Below are 19,348 nucleotides of genomic sequence, written 5' to 3'. Positions count from 1 at the left end.
CAGAAACAGCAAAGGAGAAAAGGAGGAGCTGGGGCGAAGGTTGGTTGCAAAGCAGCTTGCAGATTTGCAGCAACTGTGGGTAAGCTAAAAAAGCCTGTGTGAATAGCATGCTCTACGGTATCTGTGGATTGTGGCTGGGGTTGACATGTTTGCTTGGCTGCCTAAAACGTAAAGAATGTGATTGATAGCGTGCCTCTAAACTCGCCTTGCTGCTGTGACGTTTCTTGCTGACTGAGGGGGATCCTGGCTGACCGGGGCTGGAGGTTGCTGAAGTGGCGGCAGGCAGGCTGGAGGAGGAGGTGGACAGTGGAGCCTGCTGCTGTGACACTTTCTGCAGCTCGGCCGCTAGCTGCTTGGGATCAACACCTGGAGATCTGGGAGGTCTGTCACCTAGAAAGTTAACACATATGGCTATGAGTACAGATCATCATCGCTGCACATAACAAACCAAAGGATCTTGACAATGATCTGTCTAGGGACCAAATGAATCATCACTATGGCTCTTAACCCAATTCACTTCCAAGTGAAATTCAATGGAAAAGAAAAGTGAATATTAAAGTGCCACAATAGAGACAGCTCTGTGAAAACAATCGCATGTTTCCAGAACTGTTCTGTGTAACAGACTGAGGAACTAGGCCACAGAAAAAAAACATGGCTCAACTTGAGAGAAAAAAGAGAGCTGAAGATAAAAAGAAGAAGAATATGAGAAGAGCATCTGAAAATAACAAGAGACAAAAGTTAATAGGGAAAAATTGAGGACAGAGGAACAGGAGTGAGGAGGAATCAGTGGAATCAGTTCCAGTTGAAATTATAATAAAAATAATTAGGTAACAACTTACCTTTGCTGTGCTCCTGGAAATCTAGGTGCTGGGAACCCTCAGACTCTGCCAACATGTTGAGATCCCTGTTGGAAAAATTACATTTCATACATTTCTGAAAAGTGAAACTAAAGGAATTAAATGACAAGGAAAAAAGACAAAAAAAAAGGTACTAGAAAAGCCACAAAAACATCACAGAAATGGAGAAAAAAAATGATGTGACAATAGTTAATTAAAAAACAGGACAGCAAAGCTAGTGATTAAGACTAGCTTTTAAATATTAGACATGGGGCAACATTAAAGTCATGAAGAGATTAAAATGATCCATCTTAAATATAAAGAAAAGAAAAGACAAGAATGACACTATGGCAGGTTGAACAGAGTGCACAAGAGAAAGATTGCAAGTGACACAGGTTATACTCACAGTCTGACACACACGTCTGCCTCATTACACGGCTGTCCAACGAGCCCTTGTACCTCTTCATAGGTTTTCCCCGTCAAAAGAACACCATTCCACTCCAGGACCTGCATTCCTATATACGATTTGAACACCCAGAAGAGCAATCAATATTGATCCTCTATTTTCCCACATCCAGTGCTGTACAGACGCATCCCTCTAAATAAAAAAAGGAATCAAAACCTATCTCATAAAACAATCAAATGATTTAAAAAATCAGTCCATTCATTTTAGTCATTAGTTATTAGTTAAGAGCAAGCAGAGTAAAAGGGTCTGTTTAATCTTAAAAATATATCATTTACAATCAAATACACTTTTCTCCAACCTGCTTTAGCAGTGACAGATGTTTCCCAGGACAGGCTGATCATTTCTATATATAAAATAGTGCACAGTGATATTCCACTCAGCACAGCAAACCCACCGCATGCTCCAAAACACACCCTGCACGCTGGCAGGACTTACACGGATTGAAACAGCTCATCAGGAAGGTCCTCTGTTTTCGACGGTACTCTCGAGCTGCGTGCATATGTGACAGGAAAGCTAGAGTACACTGTATTCCCACACTGGTATTATTCATCAACACCCTTGAACTGTATATAGTAGCTTTTGGAGGTTGAATTCCAACGATCAAACAAGCACCCATTCATACACACACACTCCTTCTGAGACACAGAGCCTCTACCCCTGTTGAATCTGACAACGTTTCTCCATATTCGCACCAGACAGAGTGAGGCATCGTGTTCCCACTGGCAGAACCGAAGTAATTTGCAGCCATTCTGCTCAGTGTTGATGACAGGGTTACGGGTGTTATTATGGTTGAGGTGTCTGGCTAACGGCACCACAGATGTACCTTGACTCTTGGACTACAGCAGCCGCTAACAGTTTTAGTTTTTTCTCTGTGTTAGAATAAAATGCATGACACAATTGCTCTGTAGGATGTTGTTGAATCCTCTGGCCTTTGACTTAAAGAACAACTTTCAGTATCATATTTCTATCTTTTCATGGCACTGTTCTCTCTGGAACCCTTTATAGCGTGCTTACAAAAAAGTGGAGAGCATTAAAGCAAAATAAAGCAGCCATGTACTACAATAAAAAGGAAACAGGAGGAGAGGTAAACAAGAGCAGCGAGTGGTCATGCTCAAGTGCACATAAACACATCCTCAGAGTACAGGCAGATGGATTATACACGTCTAAACTGTCCAAACTCAAGCTTTACTGATTGTGTGACACCCTTCATGTGAGTATGACTAGGAGTTCACTGATCTCATACTCCCCTATGTAAAAATCAATATAATGTGTTCCTGTTACACACAAAACAAGCAATTTATTGTTAAAAAAAAAGGCCATATCTGTGGGTTAAGAACTATAATATAATGATTTGTATTTTAGAACAGTCATCAAATAATCCAATAGATTTGTTAAGAAAATAACTCTGCTATCATGACACAGCCATTAGGTTCTATCTCCATTCCAATTAGTCAAAAGGTGAAAAATGATAATAAAATGATACAAATATAACTGCTGGTTTAAACTCAACACCCATAAGCTTCTTGTTTTTGGTTCCCATCTCTCATGACCAAATGTGAGTCATGGCCCGTCGCCTGCAGGTGATAAAACTAAATGCAAATGAAGACCTATTTTTGTAATCTCCCTGTTTCTCTCACTCCAACTACATGTTCGATTCTTTCAGTCTGTCAGCTGCGAACGACCAAAGATGTAAATGCACCCAAATTACACGCGTGAAGAAAAGGTTTGTTTGGCATGCTTGTTGAATTTTATATGAGAAGACTGAAACATTTTGTATCTTAATTTTGTATCGCACAATACCTTATGGCACCCCTTATCTGTATGGCAGAAGACTAGTGAGTTATCAGTCACATTGTAGTTACACTCCATTTACTCGACTTAATTTTCACAATAAGAGATTTAATTAGATGAAAGAGCTTACCTTCAAGAATCTTTCCTGTTTGTTCTGCCGCTCCACCAGGTAACACTTTGGCAACATATGCTCCAATGTCTCCATTACTACCAGGGACCTCTTTTCCTCCGACCACTCGGATACCCAGACCATTTCCTGTTAATGCCCCAAAAGAAAGACTGGTGAGTGTTTATGGTAGAAGTAGCCCACAGTCTACAACATTTATAATTCAATATATGATTTCTTTTGTATGACTGTACACAAAAAAAAAACTCGTCAAATAACATAAAAGTGTGACTATTATGTAGAAAGCCAAATACACTGACTACAGAGTCAGACAAAATAAAGACTGTATAAAAGACATGACCTGAATTCTTTTTAATGGCCACAAGGGGGCAATGCCTATGGTTTCAAAAAAGGGAAAAGTGCTTTTGAGTTTGAGTCAGTTTTGAGTCTCAGTCACTTGTTTTAGACCAGCGGTCCCCAACCCCCAGGCCACGGATCGGTACGTGAGTCATTTGGTACCGGGCCGTGAGAGTGAGACTCGGGTGTGAAATGTATGGTTTTCAGGGTTTTTATCAGTTTTTAGTGTTATTTTGTTATCGTTTTTTTTTTTTTTTTTTCGTTAACTCGGTTTTCCTGGGTCTTTTCACGTGTGTTATGAATAAATCTTCTTTTTTTCGGTACCGGTACTAGTTTTATTTTGTTGTATTTATCCGCGACACCTTAAAGGCCGGTCCGTGAAAATATTGTCGGGCACAAACCGGTCCGTGGTGCAAAAAAGGTTGGGGACCGCTGTTTTAGACCATATTTAATAAAGCATTAGGTCCATTTTCTAAACCCTTGTCATACCATGGTCCAGAACTGAGGATTATTAGAAATAAGCTCATTGGCTAACTACTTGCGATTCACGAGTCAACGCCCAAAGAGCATGCAGTTTCACAGCCAGACGTGCCCCTTTCTCAAAACCTCTAAGTTTTGAGACCAACATGGTGAAAATCCTCATCTTGAGACTCCTAAGGAGACTTCACAAACCAAGAGGTGACGTAGCTGTGGCCATCTTTTATACTGTCTATGGTCAAAATAGAATTAAGCCTGTAATTTGATATTTTGTATCAAATTAAACATGTAAGTTATTTACTAAAAATACAATAATTTTTCAGAGATAAGCAGGTAAAATGTAGCTAAAAGTTATGGGTTTAGATATCGTGGAAGTGGGAATTAAGCTAGGGAGCTAGCCAGAACTAGCCAAAGCTAAAGCTCATTATAGCATACTTGCTGGTTTTGGCTAGCTGTAAACTTTTGACTGAAATATATGCACTTTGATGCAGTCTCTGAAACTTAAATTACTAGATGCTTAATCCAAAACTGATGAGAAAACCCAGCTAAACTCCAGGTAAAGCTTAATAGCTTAAATTGATATGTTTATTTAAATCACAGTCTTAAAGAAATGTGTGCATCATTTTGTTTGCAGATTTTCTGTGTCCAGCAGCAGTTTAGGTCATATGTAGGCAGCACACTGTCTACACACAGTACACTGTTAACTAGATTAAACCACTACCCTTGTATTGATTTTCTCAGCCTACATAAAGAGGCTTTCAATTACGCAAAAACAGAAACCTTACTAATTTTGAACCATGAAACCATTTTTTATGGTTATTGAAGCCAGAACAAAAACACTGCAGCAAAATGACTCAGTTCAGCACTGGGCGCTAGTAAACAAAACGCTTCCTTTCTGGGCTGCTTGTTAATTGCATAAGATAATCCTGAGTGTGAGGGATACGCCATTTTGAGCATGGCAATGACTGATGAGCGTGGAGGAGAGCCAAATCGAAAGGGAAGCCAGGAAATGAAATGCTGGGCTGCTTTGAGCCTGGAAGAGTTGTGTGATGCAACATATAGGCTAGCAAAGTGACCTGCTAGTTTGCTGAGATTTGGCTTGAATATTAAGTAATATGCATTAAGCTAACTAGTCATGCTCTGTAAACCCAAAAAGATCTAGATTAATGTCTATATTTTGTTATGCATATTTTGTTGTCTATCCTTTGTAAATATTTTTATTTCATTTATTTTATAACATTCTTATTCCTAATTATATTTGATGCAGTCCTAACTGACTGTACAACAGTCAATAACACATGAACGTACATGCCTTTCTGACTGTATAGTCAGTCACTCTACCATTAACATGATGCTCCTGTAAACTGTGTTACTTTACCTGAGACACTGCGGTCTTTAGGATCCCTCTGCAGTTTGACCCTGAGGTGAGGGAAGGGGTAGTATGGACCTTTTCCCTATGGCCCATACACAATGGTAAGACGTTAAGTGCCTTGTGCTACTATACAAAAACCATACACCATTCATGCAACATATTTATATATATATTTATATATATCAAGATGATTCCATGTGGATGCATGCAGCTTGGTATTTCATAGATGACACTTTGAGAACTTTACTACAATGTATGTGTGTTTTTTCCTCTTTCACCTGTCTCTTCTCCTGTCCGTTCTCCGACCGCCCATCTCTCGGTTTGTCAAACCAATCTGTCTCTTCCCGTCTAAGGTGGTAGGCTTCAGGGATAAAAACAAGCACAGCTTCAAAACCAATCTGAGAATCTGGACTTTTCCATCCACTTACAGAGGATGGTTATCAGGTCATTTAAAGGTGATTACATGCCATTGAAAAAACGTCTACATATTAGTTGTTAGGTTGCAAAAAATATGAGGAAAAAATATGAGCCAAACAGAAGTTTAATCTGTTACACTTTTTGCAAAGTAGGAAAACGATGCCAAAAACCAAAACGATTCCAAATGTATGCACAGAAAATAAGGCAGATTGAGAACGATTAAAGCACTGTTAGTACAACACAGTAGCATAAACTAAATCTATCTTGCCATACTTGTCGATAGATGTAAATGTTGGGTATATTTCTATAATTTTTCTCCAGTTGTTAGGAAGGTGAATGAGTCTCCTCCCCAACAAGTGTGTGATGAATCTTATGAAAACTGTAAAAAATGTAAAATCATTTAAATTTGTTTTAAATTTCCAATATAAGTATTGTTTGTATTACCAAATTTGAAATGTCTTAAACCTCCCCAACATTTAGACACCATTTTGTTGATATGCATTTTATTTGTGGTGCAAGTTAATATATTAGCGTAGAGAACTGAACTAATACTCTACCATTGGTTGCATCGTCTCTGTTCAAAGCCATCAGGGAATCACTTAGGGCTGCAATCAAGGCAAACGGGTTTAATGTATTATAAAGTATGAATAAAATATTGGGATCCATATGAATCAATAGGTAAATAATTAAACTGCATTCAAGACAACTCAGACATGGCATCTTTAAGCATATGAAACAAAAAGATAGGAAATGTTACTATGAATGTAGTTTGCACTTAATGACAGCCCATTTTGCATCCTGTTTTAGTAATACATTGTCCTCAGCTTAAAGTTTAGAAGTTCTAGAGCTGCTTTATAGAAGTCGTTTTTGAAACACATGATTTATTGCGACCCACTTCTATCACGACAGCAAGTGCTGGCAACAATAATGTTTTTTCCCCTTTCCTGTTGTAATAGTGCTTTTGAACCACTGTTTTGGAAAAAAACACTGTCCTCATATGTATGACAGCTCATTTGCTTTCAGCTATAGAAGCTGCAGCAAAAATAATGAACTATGTTTGCTTAACAGAAGTTAATCAAATGATCAGATTTTCGGTGATCTTCTTACATGAAGGAGGCATGCATGCATTTCATGCAGCATAAAATCACTCATGTATCACAGTGAACAAAAGCAGATATTTAAGACAAGACATGCACGCAAAAGTTTTATATTTATTAACACAGAAGTATTGCAAAGAAATATCATGCATTTCAAACAAAATGAAACAAAAACAAAACAAAAAAAAACATTTTAAATCTTCCTATAGTTTAGTCTTACTGGGTACTAGTAGAAAGTTAAATGCAATCATGGAATAACTAAGTAAATATCCTGTATTCACATTGCACATCAATAATCCAAAAATATATATTTGTATATTACTGTCTATGAAAATGCAGACAGGACACTATTATGCTTAAGAGAAATTGACTGAAACTGACAGAACTCTAACTTTTTGAGTGGCAAAGGCACTTTTTTCATTGCATCATTTACAGGGAAAACATTTTCTCTATGTGATCTATTTTAAAGGATCAATATACTACTGTCGTCTAAATGCTTAATTAGAAGGATTTAAAATACTTCAAGCATTTCAACAGCTACGTGTGACATCATGTTGAGTTTTAAAGTTGCATTTCTTGGGGGACGCCTTTCATGTATCTGAAACAGGATGTCAGACTGTACAGTGCAGTGAACTCATATAGGAAGATGTTACACAATAATTGGGATGAGAATAGAACAGAAAATAGAAAACAGTGTATACATAAAGATACATTCAAGTCTATAGGAAACAGAAAAGTTTACAAATGATTTGCATGCACAAAGGAACTCAATATTAAATGTACTTGCACTAGAAAGGAATAAGAAGACACATTCAACAGAATGCAAAGGAAAAACAAAAACACCTCAAAAGACATGCTGAGTCTGAATGAAGAAACACAAGCTATATTTTACCCACTTTAGTAATAAATTCATGCAAGACAAACCATAACCAAAAAGTGTTAATGATGAAACACTAATTAGGAAAGAAGTGGCAGTGTAACAAGTCTGTTTTTTACCTTCGCTATCTGACATGGTGCCCTGAAGATCATCCAGCAGCACATAACTCCTACCCCTTGTTGGCTCTTCCCTGATATGTTGCTGCTGCTGGGAGTCTTGCAATGAAAGGCAAGAACCAAATTGGTCCCTTGAATCGGCTGAGATGGGAGGCAGAGGTCCCGCTGATGCACGGGCCATACCCATAGGCTGCCCAACAGGGCTCAGTGGACTCTCTTCTTCTGAATTCTGGGCCACTATGGGTATTCTGCCGCGCCCACTTTGGACAATGGGAAGGCTAGTAGGTTTGGTGCGACCAGATGGGGTTTGATAATTTGGGCCGTCTCCAGATGCTTCACCATCTCCTTTCAGCCTGAGTGAAGAGCTTGATGGGTCTCTTTTGATAGACAAGTCCAGGCCATAGCAAGATGTGGGCCTGGAGGATGGTCTTGAACGACTACCACTAGGATAGGCAGAATCCAAACCCAAGCTCTGACTCAAGTTAAGTGACCCAGCCAAGTTAGCACCCAGGGTGGATCCTAAATACTTTTGCTGCTCTGCAATATTCTTCCGAAGACCAAAGGTAATCTCATCTTGCAAGAGACGGCTGGATCTTGGGGATGCACTGGTGGACCCCAAATAGCTAGTATAGTCAGTCTCTAAACCTCTACTGTCTGTAACAGAGGAATACTTGGAGGAGATTTTAGGATCTAGTAGTGGTGTCTTATGTTTTTGGTACAACATAGATGCTGGGAGTTGTTTAGCTGCCTGCTTCTCAAGAGTAAGTCGACTGATGCTATACTTTTCTGACTTTGGATAGTGTCTCTGAGAGTAACCAGAGATGCTAGAGCTTGGTGTATAGTAGTGCTGTGAGAGACCTGTCAATTGTTCTAAGTTTTCGGTCCCACCTGTACTTCTCCTAAACTCTTGCTTAAGCTGCTGCTTCAAAAGTTTCAGTTCATAGGGTTCCTCCATGGTATCCTCTTCGTCAGGGGTCTTTCCAAAGGTATGAAGTCTGGACGTGGATCCCAAATAGTCAGTAGACCCCAGATCAGCAGCACTCCTACGAAGCAGTTTCTCTGCCTTTGCCAGCTCCCTCTCAGCCAGACTATAAGATGAGGACAGACCTGTGGAGCCTTTAGCTAGTTCTGCAGCATCTTCCAGCAGCATGTAACTCCGAGGTGTGTGGTGATCTACATCTGTGTAGTAGGAATCAGAGACAGCTGACATTGGGCTACCTGCTATACTTCCCACTTCTAAGGCTCTGAGATCAAGATGATTCCCATATTTGTCATACTTAACACCAAGGTAAGCTGATGAAGTGGGATCAGGCTGACGGCTAATGACATCATATTTCGTTGCATCGAGCTCTGAGAGTAGGGCTGCTTGTCTCGCAGCTTTCTGCTGCAACAAAAGCATTTGGTGGTAACTCTGCTGCTGGGAGGTAGTGAGAGAAGGGACAGAGGAGTAGATTGAATGAGACTGGTAGGACTGAGGTGTCTGGTAGAGAGACTGCTGAAATTGACTTTGAGCGTATTGGTACTGAGAGTATTTTCCATACTCGTGCTTGGTTTGCGGTGGGACAAAGTCATCCAATTCTGACTGAGGAGCTGTCCTGGGACGTTCAAGACCATGACTTTCAATCTCCTCATCCTCACCACCTCCTCTAGTCTCTCGGATGTTGCTAACCTCACTGTCTGACATGTAGTCTCTGTCCTCTGCAACACTCTGTAAGTAGGCCCTTTCCCTCTTCTCTCTTTCTTTAAGCAGTGCATCCTTTCTACGATTAATGCCCATCTCCAAGTATCTTAGCTTTGCATCTATCTCTTTCTCCTCCTCATCTAATTCTGCTTGTCTTTTGCGGAGCTTGGAAGACTCGCGCTCCACCAGATCTAGCTCTCGATCAATGTCTTGTAGGATCTTGGCGCGTGCCATGTTGGAATTACGGCACATTCTTCGACGGGCTGAGCCAGTGCTATATGCTGTCTGTCCAGTGGTTGTTGACTCATCCTCTGATGGAGGATTTGGGAGAGTCCTCTTCACCTTCTTTTGAGTCCCTGTTGGTGTACCACCTGAGCCTATGCCCTGTAGGAAAAAAAGTGTTGTAAAAGTAGTTTAGTTCCCAAAATAATTGTTTAAGGAGCCTTCAGCTTCATAAACAATATGTTACTCAGATAAATTAATTAGTGATAACTGCTACATTTTATGAGTAATTAAAACAGAGCAAACTGTATAAATTTAAGTTGTTTGATAGTCTTCCTCTATAAGGATGTATTGTAGTAGAGTGATTGAAAGACAAATTGTTGATTATCTTTTTTCTAGGTAACAGTAACATATGTATTTCTGCCCATAAATATTCCACACTACTGTTGCACAAGAAATAATTTATTCACAAACCCTTGATGGATCTCTGACAGCTCAGTGTTTCCTGCAACCTCAGCTTATTTCCAACTGTTTATGTATGTATGAGATTCTCAGTGGTGAATTGCCCAAGCAGAAAACTGACTACAATACTCCATGATATTTTACCTAGAAATGGGATTAAGCTGAAGATAACTCTCCAGAAATGTCAAAATTAATCAACCAAAAGAAAAGTTTAAACACAGATCACACCATCTGAAAGTTTAAATAAATTCATATTTTTGGTTTGTGGTTTTGCTTCCTGGATTTATGTCAATTACGATGGTAGTACTTACAGTATAGCTTTCACCATACTGGGTTCCAGATGTTGCTCTTTCTTCTCCTGTTGGACTCATGGGCTTAGGATCAGACATAGATCTCTGCATGGATTTCTGTCCTCTGGGACTTGCTGGAGAGGCTTTTGATGGATCAGGACTTCCTCTTAGGTTTTGTGGGCTTGTATCACCAAGGGATTTATCATAAGACACAAACTCAAGGGATTTGCTTGGTGAGATACAAGGGGATACAGGGGAATAGAGCACTTTGGGGGATTTAGGAGGGGCCTGAAGAGTAGAAGAATCAGCTTTGAGGTTAGCAGACTGCCCTATTTCTAAGGGGGTAGGTCGTTTCTTTGGTGAGGTCCTTTCAGAATCTGAAAGCTCCATTCTGGTATCCATTCTAATGTTCCCATCTGTATCAGTTTGTATAGAAATCTCAGTGTGGGCTTGAAGAGACATCTCAGACTGCCCACCCCTATCACCTCTGGCAGTACGTGGACGGCTTTGTCTGCTTCTGTTCTGAGCCTCCCATTCATCTTGATCCTCATCATCAGTCTGCACACAACTGTCAACGCTCTTTTTAGCAGTTCTCTTTTTTCTACCTGCTGTGTAAGCTTTGCTGACTGCTTCATCCTCTTCATCTGTCTGGCACCCACTATCTGTGATCTTTCGGGCCAGTACAGTGCCATCAGGTCCTAAGACAACTGCCTCTTGTATGTCCCCACCTGGGTACATCTGACGAAGCTTTTGCTCTTCCAGTTGCAGACGGAGCTGCTCTTGGAGTCTCTGAATCTGCTCAAGCTGCTGCTGCTGCTGAGCGTAAGTTTCTTTCTGCATTATAAGGTGAGCCTGTCTTTCCTCTTCTTGCTGGGCAAGTATCTGCTGTTTCATGGCCTGCAGCTCCTCCAGTTCCTTTTGCACCATGAGTTGTTCGTGTTCTCGGAACCGCTGAATTTCCTGCCGTTCCCATTCTAATTCCTCAGCCAGGCGCTGTTGCTTGAGTTTTTCCATTTCTAGTCTCTCGCGCTCTGCCTGATACTGGCTGTCTCCAGGAACCATGGGTGAAGAAAGTGCTTCCAGTGAAGCAGCTATAGCCTCCAGAGATGCATCAGTATAGGTGTCAAGAGATAAAGAAGTTGCTGCAGTAGTTGCAGCATCACCAGCAGTAGTGCCTCCTCTAGATATCTCTAGATTGAGTGGGGCATCTGCTTGTTCTTCTGCTGCAGTAATAGAGATGGTGGATAGAAAACTGTGGGATCGAGTAAGTGGTAGGTTCTGGAGGTTGGAAAGAGAAGGCATGGTGTCGCTGGTATGCATACCTGACAGGGTGTTGTATGCTGTACTAAATATGGACCCTGGCTGGGTGGTAATGGCATATGTAGATGGGACTGGGGCTGCGACAGAGGAATAAACCACTCCATTTGATGATCTCAAAACACTGCTTGTACCAAAGAGTGTGCCAACAGCACTTGTGACTCTATCTTGAGAATAGGGAGGAATTGTCATTCCAGCGTAAGTTCCTTTCTTGGAGTAGTCAACAGCTTCACCTGTCAAAAGTCAAAGATATCATTTCAGTCCCAGTATTACAGAATTATTAATTGTTGCAGCAAGCCATGCCTTGTTCAAATAATGAAAAAAGGTGGAAGACCAAAAAAAAACCTCCAATGAGGTTCAACAAAGTAACAGCATGCAGGTACATGCAAAAAATATAATGGTAAAACAAAAAAAAATGATTAAAAAAGAAAAGAAAAAATGTCCATGCAAAACAAAATAAAAACAAAAAGTAGCCATTATTTCCACATTAGCCATGAATAAGTGGAAGCAGTTCAAAGTGACATTTAAGTGACAGGTCTGCAATGTCACTGCACTGACCTGCATCAGAAATCTTTGCTGAGGTAAGATCTACTGCACCTTCAGTTGTGCCACTGAAATTATAGCTGTTTTTACTCTTGTAAATGAAGAGACCAGCTTCTGCTAGGTTAGTATCTGACATAGAAGGTTTAATTCCACCAAACCCTCTCATGCCATAAGGCGACCTGTCATACTGATAGTGGTCGTCACGATATCCAAAGCGATCTTCAGGCAAGGGTGTGGTAGGTTGGTGAGTTGCACAACTTCCTGCAAATGGAAGCTTGTAAACAACATCACAACATACAGCTCTTTTCCCTGCAGTCAGATCCACTGGTTTGCCATCGTCTGTGATTACAGCTGTAACCACTTCGGTAGACGCAGCATCCACTGAAACCACAGTGTTGAATGGTTTATTTGTGCTAAGGTCAACAGCTCCTGACACTGTGGTTGTGCCATTAGTTAATCCATTAGCAATACAACTTGCAACAGAAGCGGGTGCAATTGTTACAGGGGTGGCCTGGAGTGTTCCTCCACTCGTACTAGATCCAACTGAGAGATTAATAGGGATCTCAGCAGTAGCATGAGTAGACGGCTGAGAATCAATTGGTCGATAAATAATTTGAGAAACGGGTTCAAATGATTTGTTTTTTGTTAGCTGAAGGGGTACTGAAGAGGTCAAAGAGGTGTCCAAGTTGTCGCGTCGCTGGATTGTGGCAGCACAGGTCACGATGGTAATGCTATCAGTTACTATAGAAACTGTAGATGATTCAGCACTGAGGTTGACCACAGGGGACTGCACTGCACTGCTGTGACGAATGACATCAGTCGTAAGGGACTGATGTCTTGAGTCTGGACCAGCAGACAGATCCACACCACGTGTGGTTGATTCTGGATCCACTTTCATAGTCCTAAGATCTACCACCTCAGAAGGTTGAATAGCCTGTCCATTCTGTGCTGGCAACTGCGGCATAGGCTTCTGCATTGATATTGGGAGACCATTTGCCCTTGGAGCTGGCACTGGTGGTGGTGTCCTTTCATGAACAACAGAGACAGTGGTCCTTTGGACTTCTGTGGTAACCACTTGAGAGATGAGGTTGGGCATCACCACAGGTGGCTGTGCTGAGGCTGATATAGCCTCAATTATATGACAAGAGCTAGATACATGTTTTTCAGGGCCACAAATTTCTTGACTTTCAATGGATTCTGTGACTCGTGTATATGCCAGAGGCACCCTGGTTGTTTGAGGAGGTGTTTGTTGCTGCTGCTGCTGCTGTGAATATGGTTGAGGTTGAGGCTGCTGATGGTGGTATGTCTCAGGCTGAGCTTGCCATGAAGGAGATGCTGGACCAGGGCTAGAGGGAGCATGAGTGGTAACACTATCTACAGGAGAGCTAGGCTGAGATGGCAGAGTGATGACCACATATGTGTCACGAAGATTGCTGGCATATCTTGGAGAAGAAGGAGACTTTGGTGATGGTTGAAACATTTTGCTTTCAGAAGTGGGGCTTAGATTAAGGGCTATGTCACTAGGACCTGTGGGAAGTACAGAGGGTCTTTGTGGATGTGGGGCATGGGCAGGTGATGAAGGCTGTGAGCCAGGCTTTGGTGCAATTGGTGGTTTAACACCATGTCCTGGTTTGTGGCTATCCCCAATTCCAACGGGGATGGATGGCTTTGGGGGTACAGGAGGGGGAACATGAGGTTTGTATGTTGGAGTAACTACTTGTCTTGTAGGTGATGCTTGAGCTGTAGTCATAGTCACTGTCTCTTGCCTTACTGGAGCTGCTGAAGCCTGAGGTGGAAGTGGAACTGGAGCTTTCCTGGGAAAAACAGTAGGTTTTGGAGGAGTGGGAGGAGGGAGCGGTGGTGCAACAGGTTCTTCTGTTTTTTCCTGAGAATTAGCCCTACGCAGGACAGTTGGCTTCGGGGGCACAGGTGGGGCAGTTGATACTACACTTGGTATACCAGGTGTATACTGGGGGACTGTAGGCAAGGGTGATACACTGGCAATCACAGGAGCTGATGTTTTTGTAGATGCACTAGTCAAGTCCAAAATATCACCTTGGGTTGCTTTGATTGTGGTTTCAGGTTGCTGATCTGATGTGGGTGATGGAAAAGTTTCTTTCACAGGCTCAGTTTCCATTGCTGATGGGACATCTGATACAGCATTTTTCTCCTCTTCCTTTTTAGGTATAATTTCATCATCAGAAGATAACTCTCCTGAAGAGCACTGCGTTACTTTTAAGTCTGGAATAGGGTGGAGTGCCTTTCTAGATGCAGTGGCTTCTACTTTTGGCTCATGCTGAGTTGGACTTGTTCCAGGAGTCAGGACTCTTTTCATTAGCTCTTCATAGGCAGTTTCAGCATCCAACAATGGCTTCCCATCCATGTCTAATGTTATTGTACTGCTTTTGGAAACAGTAATATCAGCAGGTTGTAGCACAATTTCTGGGTTAGTGCTTTCCTTTTTTGCCTGCATATTTTGGTATTCCTGCTCCAGCTGCATGAATTCCTTTCTTTTCTTTATCATGTCTTCATAAACTTCATCTGGCGATCGCAGCTTTTTGGGCTGAGTGGGAACAGTAATCTTCTCTGTGTCCTCGAGATCAGCTGTCGAATTGTCAATAAGAGATGCATATGCATAATCTTCGATGAGCATGCCTCCATATAGGGACTCTTTTTCTGGCTGAATTTCACCTTTGTCAGATGTTGGAGACTTGGCCCTCAGCATTATCTCCTCATAGGCTTCATCAGCAGATCTGAGAGGTTTTTTCTGTGGTTTATCAATATTTTGATCATCTGTTGGGGAGTGAAGAGATACAGACATGGGCAGCTGATAGGTTTTCTGGACTGCCGCAATCTTTGCAGCATGGATTTCCAATCCTTCAGGATCTGATTCAATACTGGGTGAAAAGTCTGAGCAAGATGATCGTCTAATCTCCTCCATTTCAGCTTCCTGCCTCTGCTCTTCAGTTGGTGAGGCATCTTCAATAGGGGAAAGGTTGCTTGGCGGTGTCTTTTGATGCTCTCGCCTCCTCTGGGCTCGAATCTCATCTTTATCTTTTTTGGATTTTTTCCCTGAGCCCTTCTGTTTTTCTTGCTCCCTGAGCAGCTCCTCCTCTTCCCGTAACTCTTCTTCCTCAGAAGAGTCTTCGATAGTTGGCAGCATTTGACCAGGTTGTCTGTGTTTGGCTTTCCTGTGCTGTTTACCTTCACCACTGCGGATATGGCTCGGACTACTGCTATCACTGTCTTCATCCAGTGATGAGAGGGATGTTGGGGAAGTTCCAGGAGTGAAGCTGGACGCATGTAGACTGGAAGACCCCTCACCTCTAGACCGATCATCTGGAGAATCTGTCAGGCTTTCCATTTCAGGCTCTCCATCATCATTGGGTATAGACACAGGGCTGCTAGTTGTATTCAGCTCCATAGTTTGGAATTTGCGAACTGCAGTACCACTTTGTTGCTTCCCTTCTTTTGTTTCTGCTTCCATATCTTTGTTTATATCAGGTTTATCCACTAAAGTACCAAATTCCTTATCTTCATCATCTGGGCTTATGGTGCTTTTCTTGGTAAGCCGTCTGACTTTCCCTGTCGTGCCCTTCTCTACAGTTTCTGTTTTCTTTTGTTCCTTTTGTTTCTTCTCGTCCTCTCTGATCTTTCGCCGAACTAGGTTTTCCTCATCAGATTGCGAAGCATCTTCATTCTCACTCATTTCCATTATCTGTTTTCGGATAAATTCTTCATCATCTCCTGACATAGGGCTTTCTTTTCCAAAGCTTTCACTGCTATCGTCCAGGGAATCTGCCTTGACATCCATGGGCACAAGGAGCTTTTTCTTTGTGGTACCATTGCCGTTCTTATCAGAAACCACTCTGTCCTCTTCTGAGCTAGGAGAGTCAGGTGAGAGAGGAAGCACTTCTAATTTACGCCTGGCCTTTAGAGTGTCTGTTTTTTTCTCCTCTTCTTGTGTGGTTGCCTGGGCCTCAAGGATGGGCAGGACAGTGCTTTCTAGCTTTGCTAGGTCTGATGGGCTGGTTGGGCTGCCTTCCTTGACAGCTGCTTCTTTAATTCCAGGCTCTTTCAAGGTCTCCACTGTTTTCACCTGATGAATAAAAAAAACAAACTTTTTCAGTATATATGCTTAATTTCTGACAATTACGAAGACAGTTGTTTTAAATAAGCACAACATGCAAGTTCATATGAATTTAGGAATGACAGGAATGAAAAATGAAGATTTAAAATATATTTCAGGAGTTAATAGGAATGACTAGTGTGGGGTATTTTCGACAATGACCATATGAGAGCAAAACCTTGAACTATTATTCAGCTCTTACTATTCCACTTTTTAAGTGAGCATTTTTATTATAATTAATATCTTTGTGTACTTAAAGTAGATAATCATGGTATTGTAATGTAATGACTCATTGTGTTTCAATGTGTGTGTAATAACATGTCAGCTCATTTAACTAGCTCTTTGGAAGTGTCTACTACTGTATTTCCCTCATTTGTGCTTCTTCTATTTTAACATGTGAGTAATATTGCTTTCACTATCTGTCATTCATTTGGCACAACAAGAAGTCATTAAAAGCAACTCTGATACATCAAATTAGCTGAGGAGGAATCTATTTAGTGTAGCAGCATGTTTTTAAAGAAATATTAATATTTGGTCCAAGATTATCAATAATTTTATTGCAAGGTGAAGCAGTAGGATATATTGTTCTACCAATACTTCATTCAACCTCTAGTAAAACCCATCTCGAATGAACAATTTTTCATTTCCTCCAACTGTAAATTCTTGTTTTATATTTAAGTTATTTAAGTTTTTTTGTTTTTGCAATGGTCAAGCAGTTCTGAAAGATCATTTTTTCTAATCTACCTCTACGTCTGCTAAATACTATGGTCACCTCAGAAAGTTCGGCTTCATCATTGAGTTTTTCAGGGGGCTCCTTTTCCTCCTGCACGTTAGTGTTTTCCTCCGTCGGGCTGCTGTCCTGCTCACTTACTACAGAAACTGGGATTTCAGGTTCTGTGACAGGAGCTGAAGATACTGATAGAGGCACACCTCCATTTTCAAAAGCTGTCTCTGATACTTCATCCTTCTTTGATATTGCATCCTCGCCTACATCAAACTCTGCAGTGCCTTCTTTGTCGCACACTGCGTTTGCCTCTGATACTGAAATAGTTGTCTGCATGTTGCCAGCAACAGGTTGTGACTCATCGTCGTTTTTGTCACATTCTGCTTCGTTCTTCTCTTTGATTGACAATTGCTCATCGCCGCCTGTCACAGCTGATGTATCTTCCTCTGCTTCGTGTTGATTTTCAGCAATACTCTTTGTCTTTTGTGAGCCCATCTCTGACTCATCTTGGAAAAGGTTCCCCTCACTGGCTTGATCGCTGACATTTGTCTTACTGGTAACAGCTGAGGATAACGCGCTGTCTACACTTTGCACTGGCACCTCATTGACCATTTGTGGCTCTTCGAAGTCAGGGGGTGGTGGAACAGAGATAACCGTTGCGTTGTCAGATTTATTATCTGATTTTAACACCGTGGCTTCGGGTGTGCACTCTTCTTCGACCGCAGTCTTTCCTTTCTCCTGTGACTTCTCTGACAAGCATGCTGTTTCAATAATGCTCTCCTCAGCTGGCTCATTCTTTGTTCCTGCTTTTATCTTGTTCTGTATATCTATTTCTTCTTTTGGCATTTCCTCTGGAACAGTTGCAGCTGGCTCTAATCCCGTTGCAGATTCCTTCTTGTCGAGAAGAGGAGACGAATTTTCTGTATTAGTAACATTCTGTTCCAGAGGTTTCTGGTTAGTTTCATTATGAACTGTATTCTCCTCATTTTCTTTTTCTTCAGCAGCTTCCTCGTCATCAGGTTTTACCTCAGTAGTTATCGGTACACATGCATTTGTTTTAATCTCAACTGATGTTCCCTCATCAGCTCCCTCAGGTGCTTTCTGCGCTGTTGTGTCTACCTCATTATTAAGTTCCTGAGAAACTTTATTTTCAGCGATGTTCTCCTCATTTGATTTCTCCACAGCTTTCGTTTCTCCTTCAAACTGAGCAACAGGAGAGGATTTATCTGCCAGATCAAGTAATGTGGGCTCCTGATCTTTTTCTGACTGTTCATTTTTCACTTCGTTTGCCTGACCTTTTCCCTCTGAAGCTGAGACAGGATGGTTTTCTGATACTGCAGAAGAAATTTCAGGTTCTGCACTTGCTGCCTGTTTTTGTTTTAATTCTTCATCAGCTTTATCAGGTTCAGGGACATCAACTTGTTCAACAGGGGACGCAGAGTTTTTCGGTTCTACTTCTGCACTAACATCACTCTTGACATTAGGTGTTGTTCCACTGTCAGGTGGAGTGTGATCTGCTGGAGTAACTTGTGGTTCACCTATCAGGGGTTTCTCGGCTAAAACCTCTGTTGTTTTCTCCTCTTTCACACTTGCAGCTGTAGTATCAGGTTGAACAGGAGCTGTTTCCTGTCTAACTGCTTCAGGGATCAAAGCAGGCTTTGGCTCAGCTGCATTTGTTGTCACTTCTGGATGCTTTTCTTGACTGGGTTCCACTTTCTTACTATCTGCCAGGGGAGCGGCAGCCTCACTTTGCGTAATCTCGGGATTTGGCTCAGTTTCTGCCCCAGCAGGGTCTGTTGTCTTGTCTAAACCTGCATTAGTCAATGGATTTTGTGTCTCACCTTCCACAGGGAGAGAAAGGTCCTCTGTGGGTTTCTCAGAACTACTCTGATGTTGCACAACTGCTGGGATTTCACTGACAGTTGCACTCTGTGCTTGTTGCTCATCATTAGCTATCTCTGTACAGGGATGAGGATGGTCCTCTGATTCTTTCTCAGAGCTACTCTGTTGTTGCTCAGCTGCTGGGAGTTCACTGACAGTTTGTTGATCAGAATCAAATGGCTCTTTC

The 19,348-nt window shown here is 41.6% G+C and overlaps 1 protein-coding gene across 6 annotated transcripts in view; it reads right to left on the bottom strand.

The window, feature by feature from the left end:
- The window catches only part of pcloa (piccolo presynaptic cytomatrix protein a), a 56,917-nt gene that overhangs the window by 15,120 nt on the left and 22,449 nt on the right, over nucleotides 1-19,348 (bottom strand). For 5 of the 6 annotated variants that reach the window (XM_040035385.1, XM_040035386.1, XM_040035391.1 and 2 more), the window contains exons 5-14: nucleotides 12,443-16,526; nucleotides 10,589-12,117; nucleotides 7,916-9,977; nucleotides 6,380-6,427; nucleotides 5,684-5,766; nucleotides 5,412-5,487; nucleotides 3,224-3,349; nucleotides 1,243-1,351; nucleotides 840-904; nucleotides 206-390 (exon numbers count right to left, since the gene is read on the bottom strand). In XM_040035385.1, the coding sequence (XP_039891319.1) occupies nucleotides 206-390; nucleotides 840-904; nucleotides 1,243-1,351; nucleotides 3,224-3,349; nucleotides 5,412-5,487; nucleotides 5,684-5,766; nucleotides 6,380-6,427; nucleotides 7,916-9,977; nucleotides 10,589-12,117; nucleotides 12,443-16,526 (8,367 nt within the window). The remainder of the gene's footprint in view (nucleotides 1-205; nucleotides 391-839; nucleotides 905-1,242; nucleotides 1,352-3,223; nucleotides 3,350-5,411; nucleotides 5,488-5,683; nucleotides 5,767-6,379; nucleotides 6,428-7,915; nucleotides 9,978-10,588; nucleotides 12,118-12,442; nucleotides 16,527-19,348) is intronic. The other variant, XM_040035388.1, reaches the window with a different exon arrangement.

The sequence above is a fragment of the Simochromis diagramma genome, unplaced genomic scaffold, assembly GCF_900408965.1.
Source record: "Simochromis diagramma unplaced genomic scaffold, fSimDia1.1 OVJJ01000816.1, whole genome shotgun sequence".
Lineage (NCBI taxonomy): Eukaryota > Metazoa > Chordata > Actinopteri > Cichliformes > Cichlidae > Simochromis > Simochromis diagramma.
The sequence above is the reverse complement of the archived record's forward strand: the minus strand, read 5'-3'. Positions and strand labels throughout refer to the sequence as shown.